Below are 26,198 nucleotides of genomic sequence, written 5' to 3'. Positions count from 1 at the left end.
TTTTATTTGTTATTCACCTGTGACTTCTGTATGTTGTTACAATTTGTCTACTCTGTTCTCCATTAGTATGTAAGCTTCTCAAAGGCAACCTTTTTTTCATGTTTCTTATTGTTGCCCAAGCATCTACTCCGGTACTCTAAGCCAGCATTCAGTGAATACTGTTGATATATATGCTCTCACCCATTAATTTATTGAAACCCTTCTTGAACCTATTAATATTTTTGACCTCCTCTGGCCAACATATTCCAAATACTCTCCTCCTACTAGATTAAGAAGTATTTCTTTTTATTTGCTGTGAACTTAGCACTTTCAAGCTTCAGTCAGTGCGCCCGGGGGCTGGCATTTTGGGATCTGGCAAACAACGATTCAGTGCTCACTTGGGCTAGACCTTTCACTTCAATCGGACCTCTTCTCAACCTTCGCCTTTACAGGCTGAACAATCCTATTCTTTTTGGATCTCACTCTACCTCCTAATTATGTTAGTTGCTTTGCCCTGAAGCTTGTCTATCTCAAAATATACCCAAATCGCAAGAACATAAGAGATGTCATTCAGGGGGATCAGTCGTCCCTCCGGTCCAGGATTATTTCTCTGGCAACCCATACTAACTCAGGTGGAATAAGCATCAGACAGGTCAGCAGGGCTGTAAAAGGATTGGAATTTGTGGTCCTTAATGTGGGAGGAAGTTCCATTAATGCATGCTGGATCAGGTGCCCATCTGTGCATATAAAGACCAGCTACTTTTAGCTAAACACCACAGAGACTGTGAAGTTGTCAGTGGGGTGGGAAAAAGATTTTTTTTTTCAGCCTGCATTTGACAAGGGCTTAAGGTAAAGGAGCTGCAGTTTTATGGACCCATACAGCCCATATGGGCACACCCCTGATGAGCAAACATTTTAAAGGCCAACTTCCAGCTCAGAGCTTCAGGGTGAGGCAAACGGGGTCCCGTGTTTCTAGCTGGTTCTGGACAAAGCTGGATAGTGAACCATAGGCCCTGTCAAGAGATTCATATATTTACCTGCTCTGTGTCTGTCTTCCTTTCCTATTCAAGCACACTTTGCTCTTCCCCATTCTTGCTGGACGCTACTTCCCACTCCCTACCCCAATATTGCCATCATCATCAACAAATAATTTAAAGATCTATTTCATATATACCACTTATGCCTGTTTTTTTTCTTCGTTTCACCCATGCACTCCTTAACCTTTTCTTTGTCTTCCGTTCTCTCCTCCGTTATCCTTCCCCCTTTCCTCCCTCCATTATGCCTGATAGACTCTCACCCAAAGAAAGCACCCAAAGACCTGTTCTCATTTGACCTTTCCATTATATCTGACACTGTTAATCATCCTCTTTTTCATGACTGTCTTATCTAAGCTTCTACTTCCCAACTCCTAGTTCTCTTCTTCCATCTGGCCTTCAGCATCTGTTAGAGGTCACTTCCCTTAAATTTTCCCAAGAGGCTCTGTTTTCGACCGTAGGCAGATTCGCTATGCAAATATCCCCTTGCACAGCCCAGCTCCCAAAATTATCTTCTGAGTTGCATTGAACTGTTGAGGAATTGCATGCACACACACACACAATATTTTTCTCATCAAGAACATACTACAAGGGCAAATCCCTCACAGCAGAATAGAAATCCATCACACCTCTCACTTGTCGAGAACCGTCATAGTGTACCATAGTATTAAGGTTATATAAGGAATAGTCAGAAGTATTGTGCAAAGCAGTGTTTCTGGTTAGGAAGACTTGACTGGAATTTTAATTCCTTTCAGATTAGGCCTTTTTAATTTGGTACTAAAGTATGGGTATTAAGAACAACCACACCAACTCGTTAGTAATGTATGCTTATGGCATGCCAAGGGTTCACTCAGTATTGTACACCACAGTTAGACACGGTCTTCTATCCATTTGCTTGCAGGAACGGCTTAATGGACATGAACCGTTGATTGCAAACTGCTCCTTCCAACCCAACAGTTTGAGTTCCCCATTATCATTTAATAATTGTTGTTGTAGACTTCTGCAGATCAGCACACCCCACTAAGCTCTTATAATATACTGTAGCTACCCTGAAAAAGGAACTATAATTTCAGCCGTACGGATTTTAAAAGAAAATTATGGGGAAACTTTCCCTCTATTGTTGGTTTTAGGTGGTACCTAAGGTTTCGATTTTATGGTTACTAGGCAGTGACCTTTTAAAGTCTTAGAGCTGAGTCTACTGTGCTCTGTGATTCATTATGTTAAACTCTACAGGTAATTTAGCTCCTTGGGGGAGTTTGCAAGAAGATAGACCATTGTAAAATGCCTAAGATTTCCCACCCTTCCGATCATAAACACTGGGGTTAACAAATAGAAAATAGTGTATTTAAGCTTCTGAATTCTTAGTAGTGGGTGTTTAAAGCCAGCTGCCACGTTAAGTTCCTATGTACTCAGATTTTCTTGGCTTATTCTCTTCCAGCTGCTGTGCTAAAGTATGAAAACAATGTCATGAACATCAGGCAGTTCAACTGTTCTCCTCACCCCTACTGGCTTCCAAACTTTATGGATGTCTTTACGTGGTCGTTGCCTTTTGTCGGGGAGAAAGGTAAGAGAAACAAGATGTCGAGCTTCCTGCTGCCTGAACAATCATTGAACACAGCATGATAGGCTTGGAGCCCCCCGACAATTTAAAAATGTTTTAAAAAAAAAAAACAACCACAGTTTGGATCGAAGAAAGATTTTTGAAGCTTTGTTCCAGTTCCCTATGAGGCGTTTACAAAAGACATAAGTAATTGATGGTCTCGGATATCATGGGCTCAATATTTTAAATACCTACTCAAGGGAATCACCCCACTGTGATCAAGAAGTTAAAATTACAGTCCTTATTTACGTAGATCTCCAGAACGACTTTTTGGGGACCCATATGATTAAGCAAGATATTCCCTTCTTGGAACTATGTTGCCGCAACAACACAGACAAGGAAATAAATAGGCTTATTGGCTTATATTCCTTGAAGTGGGGAAAAGGTGCTTTCTATGTACACACTTTAATCATTAGAGAGTGAGAACTTTGAAGAAATTCTTCTTACAAATAATAAAAGGCAGAGAAATGGACTTTTTCAGATTTTTAATGGAGAGGATGAAATCCTCTCAAAGTCTGATATTTTCCTTTCATTTCAACTGTACATGCTCCCCTTAGATAAGGGCAAACGAAGTAGCGTTTCAATGTCCCACGTGTTTCCCCCAAAACCCAAATGCTTTGACATTATGTTTCTGTAAATGAATAACCTCCTCCCATTCTTTTTATCTCATCGCACAGTCACAGAAATGCTGGTTAACATTCTCAACATATGTTCTGATGATGAGTTGATTTCAGATGGTGAGGAGTCATTGGAAGGTAATTTCTATTTTCTTCAATTGAGTTAGAGCTAAGTTGAGATTCGGTTTCAAGATCATTACCAGGTGTCTTGATGGTGAGCCTTTTTTCAGTGTATCGATGGGTCAGCCAGTGGTATTTATTTAGTGGTTACTATGTGCAGAGCACTGTACTAAACACTTTGGAGAGTACAGTGCCAGAGAATTGGTAGACACATTCCCTGCCCACCACATTGTTTATCATGAAATGCTTGTCAAACCACCGTCTTCCGCTCCTTCACAAACTAGTTTTTAAAACCTCAGGATTTTTGAAACTGGATAAAAGCAAAAGGAAGGAACTGGAAAATTTCCTTATAAAACTAAATAGCACACATTGATGTGGATTTTGTTTTACACCTTTCTTCTGGCTTACTGAACCAGATAATAAATCTTTGCTCTTGGTAAACTTTGAATTTAAGAAAACGGAAGCCATCCGTCGTTCCGATTCATTACCAGCGGTATTCCTATTAAATGTGACACCCTATTTTGGTATTGGTTAGTGATCTTTTTTTTTTTATGGGTGGAGATAGGAGAAACGATTATGATCATAGGTTTTTGATAAGTGAGAAATGAGAAGTTTCAAGAGAGGAAAAATTTGGCAAAGAAAATGGAGCAAAGAAGCCTGCAGTTACCGTTTCACCATACTGCACAAAGGTTTCCTTTTGCGATCAGAAAAAGGCAGTAGCTTGCTTGTCCCTTGGCATTTCATCTTGACTTTTCTTTCTTCCTCCCATGAAAACTTAAATTTCTCTTCTCCTATTTCTACCTTCATCTTCTTGTTTCTTGATGTCTCTTCTCCCTGAAGATCACTACATTTCAAACGGTCAGAAAGGTACCCAACTAGAATGTGCTAAAAGCTTAAAACACGCTGCCTGTACCACCGGAGTCCTCGGGGTGGATTTTTTTGAACAGTTAGTAGTTGAGAAGGTTAGGCAGTCTCCTCATTCTCCTTCGTCCCCTTTCAGTTTTAACTCAAATGCTTCGAGTATGTGGGAACCCTCCTAGGATCCTTCAGGAAATTGAGTTCTTCTGGGGCAGGGAATCACCTTTCTGTTTCTGACTTCCGAATGCATGTCTGGACCCTCAGTGCATGTGAGGGATAAGGTTTGGCTTGTAATGTGTGGGACATTTCATAAATCATGGTTAAGAGACGGGCCTAAGACCTGACATTTCCTGTTTTATTTCGAAAATACCTTCTACACTCTTCTCCCACCACGTAGACTGCAGGAATCTCTGTATTAGAAAGCGCCTGATCAGTTTTTAAGTGGAAATCAAAGGATTCGCCATAAGGCTCTGGGTGGGGGTGGAGGGGGCGGGCGTGAGAGAGAGAGATGTGCGTGCGCATGCTTGTACAGAAGAAGCTGTTTGATCTCTTGTCACGGGGCAGGCATAACCCTGAATTCCCAGATGTTTGACACCACTCAGATAAGGGGACCTTGCAGCAGTTAACTGTCTTGGTATGATTGAAGTGTGGGAGTGTTTATGGCTGTACAGATGTATATAGACTTACGCTGAGTTCTGTTGAAAGGTTCGTGCCTGAAACAAACCTATCCGATCCGTGATTTTGACACTTGCCATCTTCCTTCTCCCTTTCTCTTCTGTGTTTCGCCCTACATCTTTCCTGTTCTTGCTTTCCTCAGCATCCCGTGTGATTTTTTTTTTCAAGCAACGTAAGCGGTGAATTAACAGTTTCTTTTAGTTCAACAAGACAGGATACTTCTTGCTGGCCTTTTTAAATCAATCCACCGACAGTAAATATGTGGAACAATCCAATCACTTGTCCCTTCTCCCCCCCCCGCCGTAGGAGGTACAACTGTTCGGAAGGAGATCATCAGAAATAAGATCAGAGCCATTGGAAAGATGGCACGTGTCTTTTCAGTTCTACGGTAAGAAAGTTTTCCAGAGACCTTTTATCTGTTGAAGGGGAGCTCTGATTTCATAGCAATCTGTGTCTGAAACGTAATCGAAGCAGACTTAAATGAAACTTTTTTGAATTGAATTGGTTAAGTTGAAATCAGAAAAGGAGTTTGATTTTTCAGTGAGGCTTAAAGGAAAATGATTGAAACATGTTTCTCTTTATGCAGTCTTAATTAGCATTGAGCGTTTGAATAACCTACAGTTTGCTGATGGTGAATGGTTAGCTAAATATTACCCGAAGGCATCCTGACCTTCTCAGTGATGTGGTGAATGCGCATCTCTCCTTTGGTGGTGCCTCTGAGAACGGGTTTGCTTTTCTACGGGCTGGACGTGTGACATTTGAGAAATAACCAAGTTCTCATTTCCTTCTTTCCAGAGAGGAAAGTGAAAGTGTGTTAACTCTCAAGGGCCTGACTCCCACAGGTACACTGCCCCTGGGGGTCCTCTCAGGGGGAAAGCAGACTCTACAGACAGGTAAGTATGAAATACCTCATCCTAGAATGGGTGTGCACCTGTGAAGACCTAGAGAGCTAAATTTCTCAATCTGGGTGGCCCAGGCCCTCCTCCCTCCCTCCCTCCCCCTTCCTGGTGGCCTGCTGACGAGATCGTGCGCTTTTGGGCGAGCAGCCAGGGTCTCCGGGACCTGAAATGTCTCCTCGGTCAAGAGCCCCTAGTCGAAAGGCAGTCTTCAGGGAATGGGCGTGGGAGGGCTTGGAAGGAAGATGTTGATTTACTGAAAACAAGTATCAAAATGGGATCAGGGAAGGAAGGAGATTGCCGATGAAAAGTGTCACCTTCCCGTAAATTCAAGGTGGGAGAACTGAAACGGAACATGATCCAATCTCCAGCTCAGGCACTGCTCTGTTCTCTCTCCCTTTTTTTTATTACATCTCTTTTCCAATCAAGATTTTCATCTAGCTAGCACTGCCTCCTGTAGGCACCCCCTGCTCACTACCTAAATGTTCTGTGTTTCTGGCTATCACCCTTAATAAACACAGGAAAAGAAATCCAACCGAATGTCATTATCTAGAAACTTTTCCTTTCATGGCTTTCAATTCCTCCCCTTGAACTCTGATCCCGGAATGTCAGAGCCAGGTCATTCATTCAGTCGTATTTATTGAGCGCTTAATGTGTGCAAAGCACTTTACCAAGCGCTTGGGAGAGTACAATACAGCAACAGACACATTCCTCCCCACAACAAGCTCACAGACTAGAGGGGCAGTGTATTAATATATTGTCTCTAGGCCGACGTTAATATAAATGAATAAATTACAGATATATACAAATGTGCTCTGGGGGTGGGAGGGAGGGTGAATGAAGGAGCAAGTAAGAGCGGCACAGAAGGGAGTAGGAGAAGAGAAGAGGAGGGCTTATGGAAAGCTGCTCGGAGGAGATGTGCCTCCAATAAGGTTTTGAAGGGGGCGAGCAATCATCTGTCCGATAGGAGGGAGAGGGTGTTCCAGGCCAGAGGTAGGATGTGGGCGAGAGGTCAGCGGCGAGACAGATGAGACTGAGGTACAGAGAGAAGGTAAGCATTAGAGGAACCAAGTGTGTGGGCTGGGTTATAGAAGGGGGCAAAGTTAAGTGCTTTAAAGCCAAAGGTGGGGAGTTTTTGTTTGATGCGGAGGTGGATGGGTAACCACTGGAGTTTCCTGAGGAGTGGGGAAGCCTGTTCTGAACGTGTTTGAAGAAAAATGAGTGGAGCCGAATGGAGTATGGACTGGAGTGGGGAGAACCTAGATCATTAGGTAAAAATAAGTGGCATTGTCTTTCACTAGATGGAGTAAGCTCACTTAGTTTTTGAAGTGTCATTGAAAGAAAGCCTGGACTATCCTCCCAGACAGGGAGTTGTGTCGTTTTTCAATCTTTCATTCATTCAGTTGTATTTATTGAGTGCTTACTGTGTGCACAGCACTGTACTAAGCATATGAGAGATTACAGTACAACAGACACATTTCTTGCCCACAAGGAACTCACAGTCTAGAGGGGAAGATAGACCTTAATAGAAATAAATAAATTACAGATATATACATATGTGCTGTGGTGATGGGAGGATGAATGAAGGGAGCAAGTCAAGGCAACGCAGAAGGGAGTGGGAGAAGAGAGAAATCTTTGCCACCAATGCAATGTGAACGAGTTACAGCAATGAATGCTGAGAAGTTAAGCGCTGAAGAGGGGAAATAGAGGATGGATTATCCCAGCAATGCAGAAAAGTACCCAAATTTTGCCAGATTACCATTTATTGACCTGCTTAACCCTTTCCCCAGACAACTTATAGGCAAAAAGGTTATCTAAATTATTATTCCCCACCAATGACCCTACTGGGAGCGGCCAGGGCGAATTATAATGTCAAAGAGAACTTGGGAGTTTGGAGGGTTTTTTGTTTATTGTACCCCTTACCTCCTGCCAGTTCTCACTTTCTCCATAGAGTATGTGTATTTTACTCAGCATTTGCTGAGATTTTGAAGAAAGGTGTCCGAGCTATTGTTTCACGGAATAGGAAGAAAGTTGGGTGAACTCTCCAGGGTTTCCTAGCTCCCTCTTCTCTTGTGAACAGAGGACTCGGGCTATTCCGTCCACTGCACTTGCAGGGTCTCGGTTCAACAGATCCAGCTGCAAAGCTAAAGCAATGGCCAGAGGATGAGTCCATTATTTTTCACCAGTCATCCTCAACTGAGGAGCTTGGGACCTCACCACGTGGCAATATTTCTAGAGCTCCGATTAACACAATACGCTCTTTCAAATGAGCTGACCTCCTTATTGAGAGGATTGGAGAAACCGACTCTGCTGGAAGATAATATCGAAGGACCGGGATTCAAAGGAACTGTGCCTGAATGTTCCTGGGAGCTCTTTGATTGTTACAATATAGGTACTTAATAAATGCTAAAAGTTGATGCCAGGGACACCAAATTCCTGCCGTCTTTTTAGAGAGGTCTCTCCATTTCTGTGCCTTATATCTCCCGAGTGTCAGGTGGCAGTGGGTCGCGGCTTCCTTGTCGTCGTCGTTCCTTGCCTGCTCTTGAAAAAACTGGCACGATAGAGGCCCTGGAGACTCCCCTCAGGCTTCTCCACACCTCCTTGTGCATTCGAGTTAGCTTAAGGTTACTGGCTCTGGAACCCAATGCCAAGAGAGGTTTTTGAGTTAGGGTTCATTTTTAACCACCCCGTTTTCTTGGCATAGGTTTCTCAGGTAACCCGTATTGTTCGGTTGGCCTTCTTGCCTAGTGACTGGAAGTTAGGTTAGTCTGAAATGTCAGCAGCAACTCTGGTTTTAATTCCAGACTCAATTTGGGATGTGCATCAGCAGTTGAACCACCCAGTGGTCAGGCAGTTTAGTCTTCCATTTCCAGAGAAAGAACTGCTCTCAGTTTGCAACCTTTCTCTCTCTCCTCCTCCTCAAATCCTTCCAAATTCTAATCTGTTACCTCATATCGGTCTCTTTAGTGATAAGAGGGTAGTTGGCCCCACCTAGATGGCTCACCTGCCATCTTCTTCGGACCAAAGACTCAGCCGGCTCCTCCTCCTCCATTTGCTGAGGAGATCCGATGGGACCACAGGCCCCCGCAATTTATTTAATTCCTTCTGAGCTCTGCAGATTGAGGTTTTGGGATCCTTACAGCCAGATGCCGGTTATTTAGCCGATGAAGTGATCTGACAGAAGGTGTTTGTCAAGAAATGGCTGCCGGCCGTTGTCGGACTCTAGTGTATAAGATTGGCGGTAGAGGGATTTAAAGATTACCGAGGACGCGACGTACTGAAGAAAGTAGCGTTTAAAGATTACCAGGGACGTGACGTACTGAAGAAAGTTGAGTCGCCCCGCTCAGCCTTTTTTGATTATTCCTCTCGCTTCTTCCTCCGGTTGGTCTTTGTCAACGATGGGCCGGGGTGGGACGGACGCCGGGGACCCCTAGGTTTCTGAAATGGCAGCGATGCTGTTAAAAGTTCACTCACTCTTTTTCTGTCTTCATTTTTGCATGCCACTGCTCCTGCTGTCTTACAGCCACAGTAGAAGCGGTAGAGGCACGGGAAGGTATGGCTAGAATCTTCCAAGAGATGTGATCATTTGTGTTGTCTGCTAATTTTTAAAGAGCTTTATCAACAGTTTGAAATCTTTTATTATTGCATCACCAGAACTGGAACAGTGAGGGGAGGGGACAGAGGTTTCTTAGGCCTGCTCCCGAGCAAACGTTTTCTTGGAGATCTGCATTTAATTTGTTTCATGCAGCCCTCACTGAGGGGAAACCCGGCTCTCCTGGGTTCGTATCATTTTAGTCTAATGACTTAATTGCCTAGGTGATGGTTTTTGTGAGTTGAGCCCTCAGATGTTTTTTCCAGTGTTTCATCTGACCCCCGACATGTCCATTTTGTGGCACACTTCTATTGAGTGAATGCTGTCAGAGTCATTGCCTGTGGACCAAATTTCTCTGAGGCTGTTAATAGGAGGGGAAATGGGAAATTTGGATGGATTGATTCTTCAAGTGTCCCATGGCACCAGGCTGAGCTTAGTTACCACCCTTCTGAAAGATAACCAATTAAAAGATTTAAATTGGAAGACACTTTACGGTGTAAATTGTTCTGGGGATAGAATAACCATAAATTTGAGCTTCAACCATCGACGTGATCAAATGTGGAGGGTAATTATTTCTCCGGAGGGACGGGGCGAGGAGAGGAACCGCAGCTCCTGGTGAAGGCTTTTGTTTTTTTTTTTTAACTTGACTTTGTAGAAATAGCATCAACAGAGGGAAATCTCTAAGCGCCACCTCAGGGGTTCTTCTGCGCCCCGTTTAAAATAGCCAAAGTTGTGTTCAGCTCCTGGTCGTGCAAGATAAAATGCTCTTTCTCTGATCCAAGAGTAGCGCTTTTCCATTTTGTGTTGCCGTGTGTAGTGCTTGTGTTGAGAGTGATCTCTCCCCGTGTTTGGCTTGTCCGGTATTCTTCTAGTGTTGCCTTTTTTCCAGCTTTCAAGGTGTTACTGTTTTACTTCCTTTAACCTGTGATAACATTGAGCACGTATCTGGTACGTAAGCAGCTCCTGTCCAGGCATACTAGAAAAAAAAAGCCCGTCAGCCGTGCCCAGGTGTCCCGATGCCATGACTGATTGGATTGGGTTTCTGGTTTCTTGGGGTGTGGGTGCTTGTTAAAGCGTTTCGGAGCCCATCTGCCCTTTAGCCTTTCAAGGAAGCGGTAACTTCCTGCAAGGCTGAAAGATCGCAGACAGGCCCGTCGCCGACTGCTCTCTCTTCCCCCCCCACCCCCCGACCAGACATGTGCTCGGTAGCCAACCTCTGTGTCGCTCTCTAGGAGTTTCGTGTGTGCTGCCAGGCTGTTCTCTCCGGCTCCCAAGCCTGCAGCGGAAATAACCTGTGTCCCTCTCATCCCGCTCTCCCCAGCCATCCGAGGGTTTTCGCCGCAGCACAAGATTCGCAGCTTCGAGGAAGCCCGCGGCCTAGACCGAATCAACGAGCGCATGCCACCCCGCAAAGACAACGTCCACACCGACGGGCCGGTGAATTTGGTAACCTCAACAAACTCCGCGGACAAGAACAGCGCTGGGAAGAAAGCCCAGTAATCCTGCCGCGGCACCGGGAACGGATCCGAAACTTAAAAAACAAATTTTATTTATTTATTATTGGAAAGCAAAAACAAACTTAAACCTGGAGGCACATTCATGATGCAGTCTGCATTTAACCTGTAAGAAAGGTGACCATTTTGTAAATTTTTTTATTTATGTTCAATATATAAAAAAGTCCATCTTTTTCTTTTTTTAAAAAAATTTTTAGAAATCGACCTGATCAGTAGAACATATACGAAATATTGTGCCGTCAGGCTGATCTCTCCCACCATACCAGAGGGCCTCTGGAAACCGTAGCCCTGGTTATCAGGCCCCAATTGCTCCATTAGTCCTCTGCTTTTGAAAGGCACTATTTTTTTTTTCCATTTAAGACCGGCTACTCCCTCCCCGCACTTGAAGGAATTTTCTTCCGCTTACCGGGTAGGTGCGCCTGCTTCTTTAGCCATTGATTCTGGGAAAGACCCGGTAGGATGTGGTGGGCTGAGCCCATTTCTCTACTTGTGGAAGACTCGAATAGGGGTGAAACCCCAACCCCAAAAAGCCCAGTGGGTGTGTTTTTTTCCAGAATGGCCAACTCTTATCAAAACTCCCAGTTTCTTTAAGTGTGTACTAGTGAAGCGAAATTAAAAGTAATATTAATAAACAATGCTCTTAGAATGAATTAAACTTTTCAATCGAACAACAGATGTGATTGGTTTAAGACTTCCCTATAGGGTGTTTTTTGGGGGGGTTGGGGGGGGGGAGTTCCTTGAAAAGCTGTAATTGTTGCCTAAACCTTTGAGACTTTTGCCTCATTGTCCATATCCCCGGTGAGCTGCACAACTGCTCCGTCAGCAAAGAGCCACATATGTCCATATGTCCTGGAAGTGCATCTAAATGCCCTCTAATGAAAATCCCACAACCTGAATTTTTCATTTTCTCTCTCTCTCTCTCCCCCTCCCCTGCCTTTGCCTTTTATCCCTCTCCTCCTTTTATCTCTCTCCCGCCAGCCCACCTGCTTCCTCCCTCTCTCTCGCCCTCTCTCTCTTTCCATATCGTGAGGCACAAGCAGGAGTAATTGACATTGCTTCTTGATTGTCCGTTTCCCCCCGTGAAACCTAATATTTGCCAAAGGCCCCTGAGAGAATCCAAAGAGAGGCTTCTCCTCTTACTGCTTCGGCCAGTAAAGTGTTTTCCTACCTTTCTCAGCGCTCTACGTAGAGTTCCAGATGAGCCACCGTGATCGCCGTAGTTTGAACCTTGAGGGTAGGAGATCAGAAATTACAAGCGCATGACTCGAGAGCGTGCACTCCGCGATCTAGAGCTCACCATCTGCTCAATTGAATTGTTCCTGAGTTTATTTTCCCCAGGCGGTGGGGAGGCATCTGTCAGCTCGTAAACATCAATTTGACCGACGGATAGGTCCACCCCTATCAGCACCCAAAAATACAGGCTGAGTATTCCCTCAGCAGTACCCTGTAGTTGGGGAATTCCGGCACCGATAGTATCTCAGACAGTACTGACTTTGCCTCAGTTTGGCAGAACCTGTTACTCCTTTTCAAGGAGATGGCCGAAGATATTCCCAAACAGGCTCTTGGCTTTCGTTAGCAGCCTGAGTTCTTAATGCATCTTTTTTTTTTTGACCCTAATGGTATTTGTTCCAGTTATACCTGCTTTATACTTGGTGATCTAGGCAAATTAAGACATGTTTAGTGGTTGGAATCGGGTGCCACGGTGTTCTCTGCCTTTGGAAAGCCGGCAGGAAGTGTATACGTTGCTCATCTCTTAAAGTGGGTCCTGCGGGCTGTTTCCCCTACTTGAATCCTGGTGATGGGGAGCGGGAACGAGTAAGCTTTCACCGTATCGCGTAGGTGTTTCATTACATATTGTTTTTTTTGTGGCCACGTTAGAAACCGATCAGCTAGACAATCTCCAAATGCAGTGTTTCAGTGTTAGGTAGTCTCACTTGTCCAAGATTCTTGAGTAATGAGAAGGGCGATCCACAGCAGCAGAAAGAATACGGAGCCAGAGGATCGTTTCCCCTTTCTGTCGTTCACGAAGGCCCGTGACCTCATCAGACCAAGCCACAGACAGGCCAGGTGTAAGAGCTCAAGTCAGCCGGCCGGGGCCATTTCAGATGATGCATCAGCTCTTTAAAAGAGGATGCGGAGAATAAGAAGTGGTGCTATTGCCTACTCTGAAGAGCAGTGACTTGAGAAGTCATTTCTGGTAGCCATTTGCCCAGGGGAGACGTGGTAGGGGAACGGCTGTACCAAGTGATCTCCTCTGTGAGCTGGCGGCGGAGGCTTTGTCAGGGGGCCTGTGCAGACAGGAGATTGGGTCTTAAGCGAAGTCAGCTTTGAGAAGTTGTTGGAGGAATCTTAAGGGTCATTGGAAATCGCAAGATGTTGCTTTAGTTATGGATGCTTTGGCAGTTTACCTCCTGAAGATCAGGAGAGATCGTTCATTTTTGGAAGGAAAAAAAGGTTGGGTAACGCTTAGAAGTTGAGATCTAAGATACTCATTACATTATATAAAAGCTCTTCCGTGTTTGAGTCCGTCCATTCTTGGGAATTTCCATTTCACTGGGAGAATTTTGGCTTAGAAAAATCCCCCTTTCATCCTCGACGTCACTCCTAAGTCTCTTCTGTCCAAATCACCGTCCCCCGACAAACAGACGTCCTGTGCTGAACTCCCCACATACACCAGGGTTTCCCTTTTGCCAGTCCTAGCAGCCTTGGGAGAAGAACAGGCCCGAGTCTTTCTTTGCTTGCCTGAAAACCATTCTCCAGTCTGAATGTGCCAAGTAGTACCTCCCTCTGCGGGTAATGAGAGTAATACCTCTCCCTCCCTCTTTGTAGTCCAAAGGGCATTTCCTTTCTCCATCCTGGGCGAAATGCTACTAACTAGCCCCACCTCCAGCCACACACGAAGTTAACTTGGTGACCGTAAAGCGAAACAAAACAATACACCACACCGTTTTTGAAATGCCCCTTTAAAATGATGCATTATGTGAACTGAAATTTCAGAATTTGTCTCACTTCAGAGGAAACGCCAAACTAGTGGATTAAAAAAAAAAAAATTATCATCCTACTGAAAGAACCCCACCCAATTCTGTATTTTGGCTTTCTGAAAGTTTGGGGAGTGGAAGGGTGTGACTCCATTTTTTCCTCATTAAATGATTTGGCAAGTGAAGTTTCTTATCAGAGTGAGAGCCCCCTCGATCGCGTCACTTGCTTTGAAAGAGGGCCCTTGTTAGTCTTAGAAATGGCCACACTTTTACGAAGAGAAAACTTTTCTCAGCAAATCGTTTTCTTTACCTTGTAGAAATTTTTCCCCTAGAATCCCTCATTACCAATTCCCTCTTGTGTCTTCTGCCCAGAAGGCCTCCGGCCAAGATGGGGATTAGATGTGGGTTGCTTAATGCTCTATGGTTTTGGTGGCTCCTTACTCAGGGAGTAGGGGACAGGCGGTCAAATTCCAGTATTTTTCCATCCACGTGCATCCTAGATGCCCATTAAACACTGGGATGTTATAATAAAGTCCTGCTTCCCTCCAGAGTGTATTCTTGTATTCTTGTCTTAATCATGAGGGCTGGTTTCCTGGCCCATTTTAAAACAAGAAAGGCATTTATTTTGGCAGACGGCATTATCTGGCCCTGGCCTTGGGAGGGTCTTTTTGTCTTTTGTTTTTTAAGTATATAAATAGGCCAATTTGGGAGCCCAGCAATTTTGGCGAACCCTTCCTGAGCAGTTTCAAGAACAAGCGAAGAAGGCAGTTACTACCAGATTGCTGGGAGAGTACCACGGGGTAACGAGGAAAGTCACAGACCTTATTTAATGTAAGGGTGGCGGTAACTAGACCTGTGCATTTCGTGTTCCCATACGCTGCCATCTCTCAAGGCCCAGTGCCGATCAAATCCTTAGAGCTCCCCCGCCCTCTCCCTCGTGCTGTGAAAAGTTGCAGCTTATTTGAACTCCTCCTTGCTTGCGAAAATAGTGCTGTCGAGCTGTGTCTTTCTTGAGAATAGGGGAAAGACGGTCCCGCCCATTGCAAAGTTAGGAATCACCAAACGGTTGGGAGAGGGTGTAGCCGAGAAGCCGGAGGTCATTTGAAAGCAGATGCCGATTCAACGGGCTACCCTGGGAGCGGAAGCCTGACTGACCTCATGGCTTTCCCATGGGTGAATGACCAGGTCTTTCCCCTGTGTCCCGTGATTCGCGATGGAAATGTATTCCCTGTCCCCCCGCGAGTCTGTTGAGATGACATCCTAATGTCCCCAACCGTGCTTCCAGTTGCTGTGGAAACAGAGAAAGGGGTTCCTGCTCTATCTCAGCACAGTGTGCATCAGTCTTCCCTCTAAACACATAGGAGACTTTCCGTACCCACTGGATGGTCTCCTGAAAGTATTCACGTTGCGGCTCTCTGGGACGTAGGCAGGGGAGGAGTCTGGTTACACGGCAGCCCCAGTGGAAGCATCGTTTGTAGCCCCTTCACCCCTTTCCTGCTGTCCTCAAACCCTCTCTGAGGAAAGGGGTCGGAAGGGAGGGGGAAAGATCAGAGCACAGGCTTGTTATTGCCATCTGCCCCTGGCGAGGGCAAAGGACTTTATTTACGAGAGGACATTTTACCCCCAACACGATGTTGGAAAGAAGGCTCATCCTCTGGGAGGTGTGACCTGCCCGTGCTTAGCCAACAAGAGATTGAGGGGCGAATCGAGCGTCAGAGCCCGGAAGGTGCAATGTGGTTTCTTCCCCTCCCGTCACAAATGTGAAGGCGACATACATATTTGCCTGCTCTTACTGCTTTAGTGTTTTCCCTTCCAGAAGAAGCCTAAGCTTCGCATCTCACCATTTTGTTTCAGACTGGGTTGAAGCCAGCTCTCCAGTCCCCTCTTCTCCTTCCCCTCCTCCTCCTCTTCCTCCTCCTCTTCCAACACACCCCCATTGACTGCCCAGCTACAGAGGACATGAGACGTGTGCACCTGTGCCGAATATCACATTCGCAAACGCACAGAGCCGAGGAGCGCCGTCTGATCACGCAACTCCAACCGACACGTGGCAGCGTGTCCCGCCCTCTTCCCTCTCTCCGCCACGCTACCCCAGCGACCCGTCTCTGCATGTTATAGCAAGGTGCATGTAATAAGGAGGGAGCCTGCAATGGGTTTTTTGGTTTGGGGGACAAAGGTGCATATACCTTCTGTCAGAGAACCTTTACGGTGGTGCCATCGAGAACACTTCTCTTACCCTTTTCTCAGTGCCCCGTGACCCGTGGGTAATTTTCCTAAATGAGACCCCACCCCGCCCTTGGGGTTGACCTGCCCGCACGAGGCGGTTAGAACACACGGGACTAGGTAGTGGTGTGTGATTTTAGGTTCTCCTGAATGTTGGGTTACATGCCTGTTGCCTAGAGACTGCCTCCTTTTTCTTGCTTTTAGTTATGTTACAGAAAATGGTGAAAAGATGTTATTTATTGGCAGAAATTATTTAATATAATTTCTCTTTTTTTGTGAAAAAGGAATGAATTTGTTAGAATCGTCTTTCTGTAAATCGGAAGTCATCTTTAAGGAACAAAGGAAAAAAAAACACAAAACCTTACAATTAAATGACAACTCTGTTGGCTTCCTGGTGTCTTTATTACTTCCCCGGCGGGGGAGGTATCGAGGTTTGCCCTGTCGTGGAATCGGGGGGCTGGAGGAGCAGCCTTGCCTGTGTTATCCGGGAGCCGGCCTGCTCTCTGACGGACGGAAGGCCGGGGATTCCCTCCACACTTGACCTTCCTAAACCCCGCGGGACCCTGTGGCTCAGAAATAGCCGTGAGCTGTGAGATCCCCAGCTGCACCCGGCTAAAAGTTTCCACCACAGCCTCTTTCCCTCACCTGGCCCTTTATTTTTAAAGGGTCTGTTCCCTTCCCACCCCACCCTGCCCGCCCTAGTCTTTCAGCTGGCACATTGCCCCGGCGCCTCGGGGACTTGTGCCAAGCCTGTTTGGAAGTTTGTCCAGCAGAGGCTGCTACCAGGACAGGAGAAGCGAACCTATAATAATAATAACGATGTTGGTGTTGAAGCGCTTACTACGTGCCGAGCACTGTTCTAAGCGCTGGGGTAGATACAGGGCCATCAGGTGGTCCCACGTGAGGCTCACGGTCTTCATCCCCATTTTCCAGATGAGGGAATGCGGCCCAGAGAAGTGAAGCGACTTGCCCGCGGTCACACAGCTGACGAGAGGCGGAGCCGGGATTCGAACCCATGACCTGTGACTGCCAAGCCCCAGGTTCTTTCCACTGAGCCACGCTGTGGCCCCCAGCCTTGGGGCAGAAAGCAGGGAAGGCGTCATGGAGTGTGGTCGGCCTTTTTTTTTTTTTTTTAACTATCGCAATCTCATAACAACGAGGCCGGGCTGAGTGTTGGTGGACCGCGGTGCCGTGGCGGGGTTGGGTTCAATTCCTGACCCCCATCACTGGACCGTTGCGTGGTCTTGGGCGAACTGCACGGCTCCTTGATGACATTGGTCTTCCCCAGTCGTAAAACGTGTGGAATATCTGCCCCACCCCGAAGGATTGTCGCTCACCTTGCTTCCGTAGGTAGCACGGGGCCCAGAGATGAGAACCAGCGGGGTCATTCTTCCCTGAGTTTTTAAATACTTTATTATTATTATTATTATTATTATTAATCATGAATTGAATACTGTGTGCAAAGCACTGTACTAAGCGCTTGGGAGAGCACAATATTACAACAGACTCGTTCCTGACCCCAACGAGCTCTATCGATTAGACCGTAAGCCCGTCAAACGGCAGGGACTTGTCTCTATCTGTTGCCGACTTGTTCATTCCAAGCGCTTAGTACAGTGCTCTGCACCTAGTCAGCGCTCAATAAATACTATTGAATGAATATCTGGTTTTAACGGCGTTAAGTGTTTATCGTGTGCCAGACATTGCACTAAGCACTGGGATAAATACAGACTAATCAGGTTGGACACAGTCCATGTCCCACGTGAGTCAATTAGGCATTTTACAGATGAGGTACTGGAGCACAGAGAAGTTGTGACTTGCCCGAGATCACACAGCGGACAAGCGGTGGAGCAGGGATTGGAACCCAGTTCCTCTGACTCCCAGGCCCATTCCCTTTCCGTGACGCCACACTGCTTCTCACTCATCACTGCCGATTACGCTACGTAGGGGAGGGTTGCGGAAATTTAGCCCAACTCCCTCTCAAGTTGATGTTCATCAGTGTGATGCAACTTGTTAGGTTTGAAAACTTAATTGCCAAGTAGATTAATCTGTTTTTAATGTTGGCGGATGAGGGTTAAGTCAAAGGAGGGTCGAGGTATAATAATAATGTTGGTATCTGTTAAGCGCTTACTATGTGCAGAGCACTCTTCTAAGCGCTGGGGGAGATACAGGGTCATCAGGTTGTCCCTCGTGAGGCTCCCAGTCTTCATCCCCATTTGACGGAGGAGGTAACTGAGGCCCAGTGAAGTGACCTGCCCACGGTCGCGCAGCTGATTGAGTGGCAGAGCTGGGATTCGAACCCGTGGCCTCTGACTCCCAAGCCCGGGCTCTTTCCCCTGAGCCACGCTGCTCCTCTACAAGAAAGGTGTAAGGAGGGAGACCAGCCGTAGAGAGGTTAGGCCATTTGGCAGATTGTCCGATGCCGACCCATACGTGACGTCGTGTGAACCTGAGCCTCGTCCGAAAATAGCAACTCTTGGTTACGAAGCCGACGGCTGCTTCATCCTGCCACTGTCCAACAGATCAGCTCCTTATCTGATCCCCACTCGTCTGCGCTAGGAGAGAAGGTCGACGCTCTTCTCGAAACCTTCTTGCTTCCTCCTTCGCAGCTGAGATAACTTAGAGTTTTAACCGCTGATGTCACCAGTTCCATTCTCTTGTTTCTGAATCGGGCTCAGCATGGGAGCCAGGCTGCATTCACCCTGTTACTTTCTCTAAGCGCTCAGGAGCATCAAGTGAGGTCAGTGCGGAGCACGCCGTCTCCGGCCCGGTTGATCAAAGTTGCTCCATTCCTCTGTGCCTGTTTGTAAAAAGAAAAAAAGAAACCCAAAGAACTAGATAGTCACAAGCTCCCTAGCGCGGGGTGGGGGTGAGTGAGGTTGTCGGTGCGGAGGCGGATTGGAGAGAGGCTGGAGAAAGCACAAGGCCGTATTATCCCGCAATCTCTCAAGCTACCATTTCTTAAGGTGGGGAAGGAAAAGACGGTCATTATTCCCCATCAAATATGTGTTCACTTTTAAACGGTCTGCAGGGGGGTCAGGACATGGATTTAAAGGCCTCGGGGGGGGGGGGGGGTCAGGACATGGATTCCAATCCTGACTCTGCCACTTGCCTGCAGTGACCTTGGGCCAGTCAACAATAATAATAATAGTATATAATAATAATGATAATGTTGGTATTTGTTAAGTGCTTACTATGTGCAGAGCACTGTTCTAAGCGCTGGGGTAGACACGGGGAAATCAGGTTGTCCCACGTGGGGCTCCCAGTCTTAATCCCCATTTTACAGCTGAGGTAACTGAGGCGCAGAGAAGTTAAGTGACTTGCCCACAGTCACACAGCGGACAAGTGGCCGAGCCGGAATTCGAGCCCTTGACCTCTGACTCCAAAGCCCGTGCTCCTTCCACGGAGCCACGCTGCTTCTCCAGTATTTACGCACTATGTGCCAATCACTGTACTAAGCACAGGGTAGACACGAGATCATCAGGTCCTTCATGGGCCTCACGGTCTAAGAAGGAGGGAGAATAGGTATCGAATCCCTGTTTTGCCGATTATTCATTCATTCGGTAGTATTTATTGAGCGCTTACTATGTGCAGAGCACTGTACTAAGTGCTTGGAATGTACAATTCAGCAACAGAGACAATCCCTGCCCATTGACGGGCTCACAGTCTAGGCATAGAGAAGCAACTTGTCTGAGGTCACACAGCAGACAAATGGTGGAGCTGGGATTAGGAGCCAGGTCCTCTGGCTCCCAGGCCTGTGTGCTTCTGTGCCTCAGTTTCCCATCTGCAAAGTGGGGATTTAATACTTGAGCTCCCTTCTACTTTGTTAGCTCCTTATGAGGCAGGGACTGTGTCCACCTGATTGTCTTGTATCTGCTTGGTACGGAGCTTGGCACACACGAAAAAAGCGTATAAATGCCGCAATAATAATAATATTACGTCCCCATGAATTTCACTCACCCCAGCTGCCAACTTCTGTTGCTCACCCTCCTTAACCCAAAAGCACACTTGGGTTTTTTTGGAGACCCTCAGGGTGCCCCTCCCTTCAAGTTATCACCTTAGAGATTTCTAACCAGTGGATTAACTGCTTGTCCTTGTAAATGAAATCTGTGCCTGGCGTTAAAGGTCAAAGTTTGGTAAACTAGGTCCCTGCTGCGGGAATTTCTTCCCTGTTCCTATCCAACAGACCACCCGGTCTCCATATCTTAAAGCCGGTCTGAAATTACGTTTTCTTCAGGAGACCCTCCTCAAATGATTTACAATCTCTCCCAGTTACACCCCTCCACACTTCCAGGTGGGCCTTTTTGTGCCGTCTTAACCACTTACGTAGTCTCCACCTCCTTGCGTACATTTCTTAAAACAGTATGATTTAAACATTAATTCACGTACCTATCTGGAGAAGCAGCGTGGCTCAGTGGAAAGAGCCCGGGCTTGCGAGTCAGAGGTCATGGGTTCTAATCCCCGCTCCGCCACGTGTCGGCTGTGTGACCTTGGGCAAGTCACTTCACTTCTCTGTGCCTCAGTTCCCTCATCTGTAAAGTGGGGAATCTGTGAGCCCTACGTGGGACAACCTGATTACCCTGTGTCTACCCCAGTGCTTAGAACGGTGCTCGGCACACAGTAAGCGCTTAACAAATACCAACATTATTATTATTATTATTCCCGCCTCTTCCTTCCTTCTATCTGTACTTTAGTTTAATGTCTTTCCGACAGATTGTAAGGTTCCGAGAGGCAGAAATCAGGTTAGACACGATACAGTGCTCTGCACTCAGGCATTCAGTAGATACTATTGATTGATTTGATTGATTTCCTCTGCTGCTGAGGCGGACGTGTTGAGAAGCAGCGTGGCCTACTGGAAAAGGGCACGGACTTGGAAGTCAGGACCTGGTTTCTAATCTTGGCTCTGCCACTTGTCTGTTGTGTAACCTTGGACAAGTCACTTAACTCAGAACGGTGCGTGGCACATAGTAAGTCCTTAACAAATACCATCGTTGTCATTATTCATTTATCTGTGCCTCAGTTCTCTCCTCTGCAAATTAGAGATTCAATACCGATCCTCCTTTCTACTTACACTGTGAGCCCCATGTGGGACCCGATTATTTTGTATCTACCCCAGAGCTTAGTTCAGTCCTCGGATCGTAGTGAGCGCTTAACAAATATCATTACTACTATCACGAGGGTGTGGCCAGAAACTACCCCCGGGCAGATCTGGGAAGAAAAGTCAAAGAAGCCCCTGGATCGAGAGGGGAGGTCGGTGATACGGGTTCCCGTCCAAACCAGTTTCCATTCCTGATGACTCACATTGGCCAAGCGAGGGATGGCCCTCCCCCGGTCCATGTGGGAGGTCACTGGGGGAGCAGAGCCCAGCTCCTGATTGAGAATGCCAGGGAAAGACTTTAAGAGTGTGAGCCCGTTGTCGGGCAGGGATTGTCTCTCTCTGTTGCCCAATTGTACATGCCAAGCGCTTAGTACAGTGCTCTGCACACAGTAAGCGCTCAACAAATACGAACAAATGAATTAAATGAACGACTGAAGCGCTCTCTTAGTCCTATCCCGGGATTCCAATGGGACTCGCCTGAGATTTGGGCCTGAGTGCCCTTCCCTTCCCACCTTCTCCAGGGAGAAACGCTGCTGGAGCGAGGAAACATCTGGGAAGCTCCCAACAGCCTCCCAGTTAGGATAAGCACACTCCTCTCCCAAACCAGAAATCAGATGCCGAAGTCCGGATTAACACAGCCCTCTCGCCCACTTCCCTAGCCCAACCCCAGGAAAGAGCTTCTGCATTCTCTGCCCTTCCCTTTCGCCGGCCCTCACTATTGTAACGAAATGCCATTTATTACGTCCTCGTTCCATACTTCCCTTTGGTCGCAGAGGTTGGTTTTCCCGGCGACCTGTTATTCCCGTATGATCAGCCGCTGGCCCGTGCCCGCCTTCCCTCCCCCAACTCCCCTTCTGCTCCAGCTCGGTGTAGCTGTCGTCCCCCTATTTACGGCCTCGAAAGCTTTTCGGTGCCAGTCGGGTATGATGTTTCTCAGTTGACCCCTGGTTGTGGGGGAAGGACAGATAGGAGGAGTCAAACTTCTGTTTACACACATGCTATCTCAGGGACAATCAGCAGAAAAGAAAGCCATGGGGCTGGGAAAGGGGTTGGGGGGGGGGGGAGAGAAGGGCACCTGTGACTGCGGGATCGGATAACCAAATGGAAATAGAACAGTTACGTAACTGGTGACTCCTGGAGAGGCTGAGGTCTGGGAGGCAGGCAGGGCTACCCCGGCAGTGGGTGGGGCAAGTGTCTACCAGGCCCTTGGGAATCCCACGGCACCGCAGAGGGACCGGTGGCGGAGGAAAGTGTTGTTCTAGACTATTAAGGTCATTGTGGGCAGGGAAAGTGTCCACTAACTCTGTTGTATTATAATAACCGTGGTGTTTGTTAAGCGCTTACCGTGTGCCAGGCACTGAGTGCTGGGGTGAATACAAGCAAATCGGTCCCTGTCCCACATGGGGCTCCCAGTCTCCATCCCCGTCTTACAGATGAGGTAACTGAGGCACAGAGAAGTGAAGTGATTTGCCCAGGGTCACACAGCAGGCAAGGGGGGGAGCGGAATTAGAACCCGTGACCTTCTGTCAGGCCCTTGCTCTATGCACTAGGCCATAACCGTCCTCTCCCAAGCTCTGCACCTAGTAAGCACTCGATAAATACCATCGATCGATGTTGAGATGAAAGGATCCTGGCTCCATGTTTCCACCACTATGTTCTCTCAGCCAGCCACCTTCCCCACTCAAAAGATGTAATAATGTTGGTATTTGTTAAGCGCTTACTATGTGCCGAGCACTGTTCTAAGCGCTGGGGTAGACACAGGGGAATCAGGTTGTCCCACGTGGGGCTCACAGTCTTAATCCCCATTTTACAGATGAGGGAAGTGAGGCACAGAGAAGTTAAGTGATTTGCCCACAGTCACACAGCCGACAAGTGGCAGAGCTGGGATTCGAACTCATGAGCCCTGACTCCAAAGCCCGTGCTCTTTCCACTGAGCCACTGTCAACTGCCCCTGCTTCTTTCCCCAGATTTCAGATGGAAAGGATTCTCCCATTCCTACCCTTCTCCTCTGCCTCGCAGAGGAAAACAAAGAAGAAGCTTTCTGGCGGTCTCTTATACTTCTTCTCTTCCTCTAGTAGGGGAAACCAAGCCTGCAGAGCTGAAGGGAGGGAGAGACGGAGAGAGCGAGAGAGCGCCCATCCGATTCCCCGCTTTCATCCATTTGGTCAGCGAGAGGGATTAAACCCAACGAAGCTCCAGAGGTGGGGCCCGGTGGTTCAGTCCCTTTCCTGGGGCAGGCCAGGCAGCGAGGGAGAAAAGGCTCGGGGCCCAGCCCCTGAAGCAGACCTGTTTACTCGACTCCCATTCCCATAGCAATGCGACCGGTCGCTCCTTGACCATGGTCGCCCTCTCTCTGCGTGACAAACAGGAAGTTCGGGCCTCTGTCGGCCCGGCTCCGCAGGGCCGCAGCCTCCGTGTTAAATATTTGTCTTGGAGCCGAGGCCGGGGCCCAGGACGGCAAGGGGGACCTGGCCAGCGGCAGGAGGATCGAAAGGCTGCAAGCAGGACATGGGGGATGGACTGGAGGTTGGAGGCGGGAGGTCTCCCGGCTTGCAGCCGGGGAGCGAGGTCCAGAAGTGGGAAGATGCAAGCGGTGGAGTCCTGCCCGGTCCTGGAAACTCCACTCTCTCTGGCCAGTGGCCTGTCAGGTAATAATAATAACTGTGGGATTCGTTAGGCACTTACTATGTGCCAGGCACTGTATTAAACTCTGGGGGGATATAAGCAAATCAGATTGGATACAGTGCCTGTCCCACATGGGGCTCACAGTCTTAATCTCCCTTTTACAGATGAGGTGACTGAGACACAGTAGCAAGCCACATGACTTGCCCAAGAAAACACAGCAGACAAATGGTGGAGCGGGGATTAGGACCCATGACCTTCCGACCCCCGTGCCTGTGCTCTATCCACTACGCCATGGTGGGAAAACCCTGGGGGTTGGAGAGCAGAGCCCGAACGTGCCGCCGGGGCCCCGGGCCAGGGAGAAGCGGGAGACCTCTCCGTCCTCAGGGATGTCCCCGGAGCGGCCGCCCAGCCGCAGGGTCATTCAGGCGTCAATAACCCTACCTCGCCGGCCCCCAGCGGCCGCAGAGAAAGCCCGCCTCAGTGGGTGGAGATGGTCGGTGGATTCCGCTACCCACGCCCCAGGCAGCCGGTGTCCCGGCCCCGGTTCACATCCTCACCCTGAATCCAACCGAGGTCGCCGTGGCGGATCTGGTGATCCCGGGGCCGGCGGGCAGGGCCGGTGACTGCAGCTCGGCCTTGCCGTTTCAACGGGGCCACCAAGACGACACCCGGGGCATCGGGGGCCCTCGAATCGGAGCCCCCGCCGCGCCCTCGTGGCGCTTGGCGCACCCTCGGCCCTGCAGAGGAAACCGGGGCCCCGGAGGACGAGGGCCGGAGTCGGTCGGGATCGAGCCGAAAGCCGGGCGGCCTAGAAGAGAGCGGGGTCCGCGTCCGCCTCGGGACGGAGGGTTTGAAGCAGAGCGTGGGCACCGGGAGAGGTTTACCCTTGGGGGTGCGGCTTGCCCTCGCCGGGGGGCCAATCTGGGGTGTGAGGAGGAGGGGATATGTGTGTCCTGAGGTCCCTCAGCCCCCCACGGCCTCATCCGCCCTCGTCAACGCCGGGGACTCCCCCCGGAGCTTCACTTTCCGGCCCCTCTGCCAGGGGCAGCTTACAGGGGCAGGGCCCGGGGCCACGAGGGGGTCAAGCCGAGCGGGAAGCAGATGGGGAGAGCCTGGAGAGGCGGGACCGGGCCCGGGATGGGTGTGGGATCCCGGGACCGGAGCCAGGTCTACCGAGAAGAGCGGAAAGAACAGGATCAAACCCCAGGACAGGGTGTATGGAAAAGCAGGGACAGTTCTTGCGAAGCGTCACGGGTCCCCACCCACCCGCCCCGCCTCATCCTCATCCGTTCCTTGGCGCCGTGGCAGGACAGGGCGCTCCCCCGGGCCCCCCTCCCTGGAGGGGAGGGGATTTTCCCCCGGGAGAGATTCCCGGCAGCACCGTCCCACTTGGGGGATGTGTGTCCGTGCACGCATGTTGGAGTCCATGCGAAGACGCACGCGAGCGGGGCCGTTGCACCGATGTTTAGAGTCTCGCACTTGAGTTGCGGCCGCTCCCGCGGCGGCACAAGACCTACCGACCGTCCCGGGGGGGCCTAGATGGGGAGCAAGGGGCGCCCCGAATCTAAGTCTCCCCTCGCCGGGGCTCGGTGGGGAGGAAGGGGCGCCCCGACTTCGCGTCTTCCCCCTCCAGGGTTCAGTCTCTGCATCGGTGAGGAGGAAGGGGAGCCCCGACTTCGCATTGTCCCTCTCCAGGGTTCAGACTCTGCATCACTGGGGAAGAAGGGGGGCCCCGATTTTGCATCTTCTCTCTCTAGGGTTCAGTCTCTGCATCGGTGAGGAGGAAGGGGAGCCCCGACTTTGCGTCTCCCCTCTCCAGGGTTCAGTCTCTGCATCACTGAGGAGGAAGGGACCCCCTACGACTTTGCGTCTCCCCTCTCCAGGGTTCAGTCTCCGCATCGGTGGGGAGGAAGGGGCGCCCCGACTTTGCGTCTCCCTTCTCCAGGGTTCATTCTCTGCATCGGTGGGGAGGAAAGGGGAGCCCCGACTTCGCGTCCCCCCTCTCCAGGGTTCAGTCTCTGCCTCGGTGGGGAGGAAGGGGAGCCCCGACTTTGCGCCTCCCCCGTCCGGGGTTCATTCTCTGCCTCAGTGGGCTGGTGTCCGCCTTGGCCCTCCCACACTTTCGTTTTCTCCCCAGCCCCCGTGTCCGGGGTTTGGCGGGGGGGGTCCGCCGGCCGGTTTGAGGTCCGGGGCTGCCGCGGGGAGGGAAGGGCCCCGGTGACCGACCCCGGGTCCGGACGGGGGCCGCACCCCAACCCGTGGCCAACAGCCCAGGCGCTGGGAACGCCCCCTCCCTCCCTCCTTCCCTCCCTCTCTCCCTCCCTGCCCTGCCTCCCTCTTCTCCCTCCTCTCCCCCCGTCCCTGCCCCCGTGCCCCACCGTCCCCCCCCCCG

At 49.1% G+C, this 26,198-nt stretch overlaps 1 protein-coding gene across 2 annotated transcripts in view; it reads left to right on the top strand.

Moving 5' to 3' along the window:
* PPP3CC (protein phosphatase 3 catalytic subunit gamma) overlaps nucleotides 1-16,474 on the top strand; it is a 74,127-nt gene extending 57,653 nt beyond the window's left edge. Inside the window, exons 9-14 of one of the 2 annotated variants that reach the window (XM_029064478.2) lie at nucleotides 2,452-2,577; nucleotides 3,291-3,368; nucleotides 5,190-5,271; nucleotides 5,679-5,776; nucleotides 9,303-9,332; nucleotides 10,693-16,474. In XM_029064478.2, the coding sequence (XP_028920311.1) occupies nucleotides 2,452-2,577; nucleotides 3,291-3,368; nucleotides 5,190-5,271; nucleotides 5,679-5,776; nucleotides 9,303-9,332; nucleotides 10,693-10,871 (593 nt within the window). In that variant the 3' untranslated portion in view covers nucleotides 10,872-16,474. The remainder of the gene's footprint in view (nucleotides 1-2,451; nucleotides 2,578-3,290; nucleotides 3,369-5,189; nucleotides 5,272-5,678; nucleotides 5,777-9,302; nucleotides 9,333-10,692) is intronic. The other variant, XM_029064479.2, reaches the window with a different exon arrangement.
* Nucleotides 16,475-26,198: the final 9,724 nt, after the last annotated feature.

The sequence above is a fragment of the Ornithorhynchus anatinus genome, chromosome 5 (genome assembly GCF_004115215.2).
Source record: "Ornithorhynchus anatinus isolate Pmale09 chromosome 5, mOrnAna1.pri.v4, whole genome shotgun sequence".
Taxonomy (NCBI): domain Eukaryota; kingdom Metazoa; phylum Chordata; class Mammalia; order Monotremata; family Ornithorhynchidae; genus Ornithorhynchus; species Ornithorhynchus anatinus.
The sequence above is the reverse complement of the archived record's forward strand: the minus strand, read 5'-3'. Positions and strand labels throughout refer to the sequence as shown.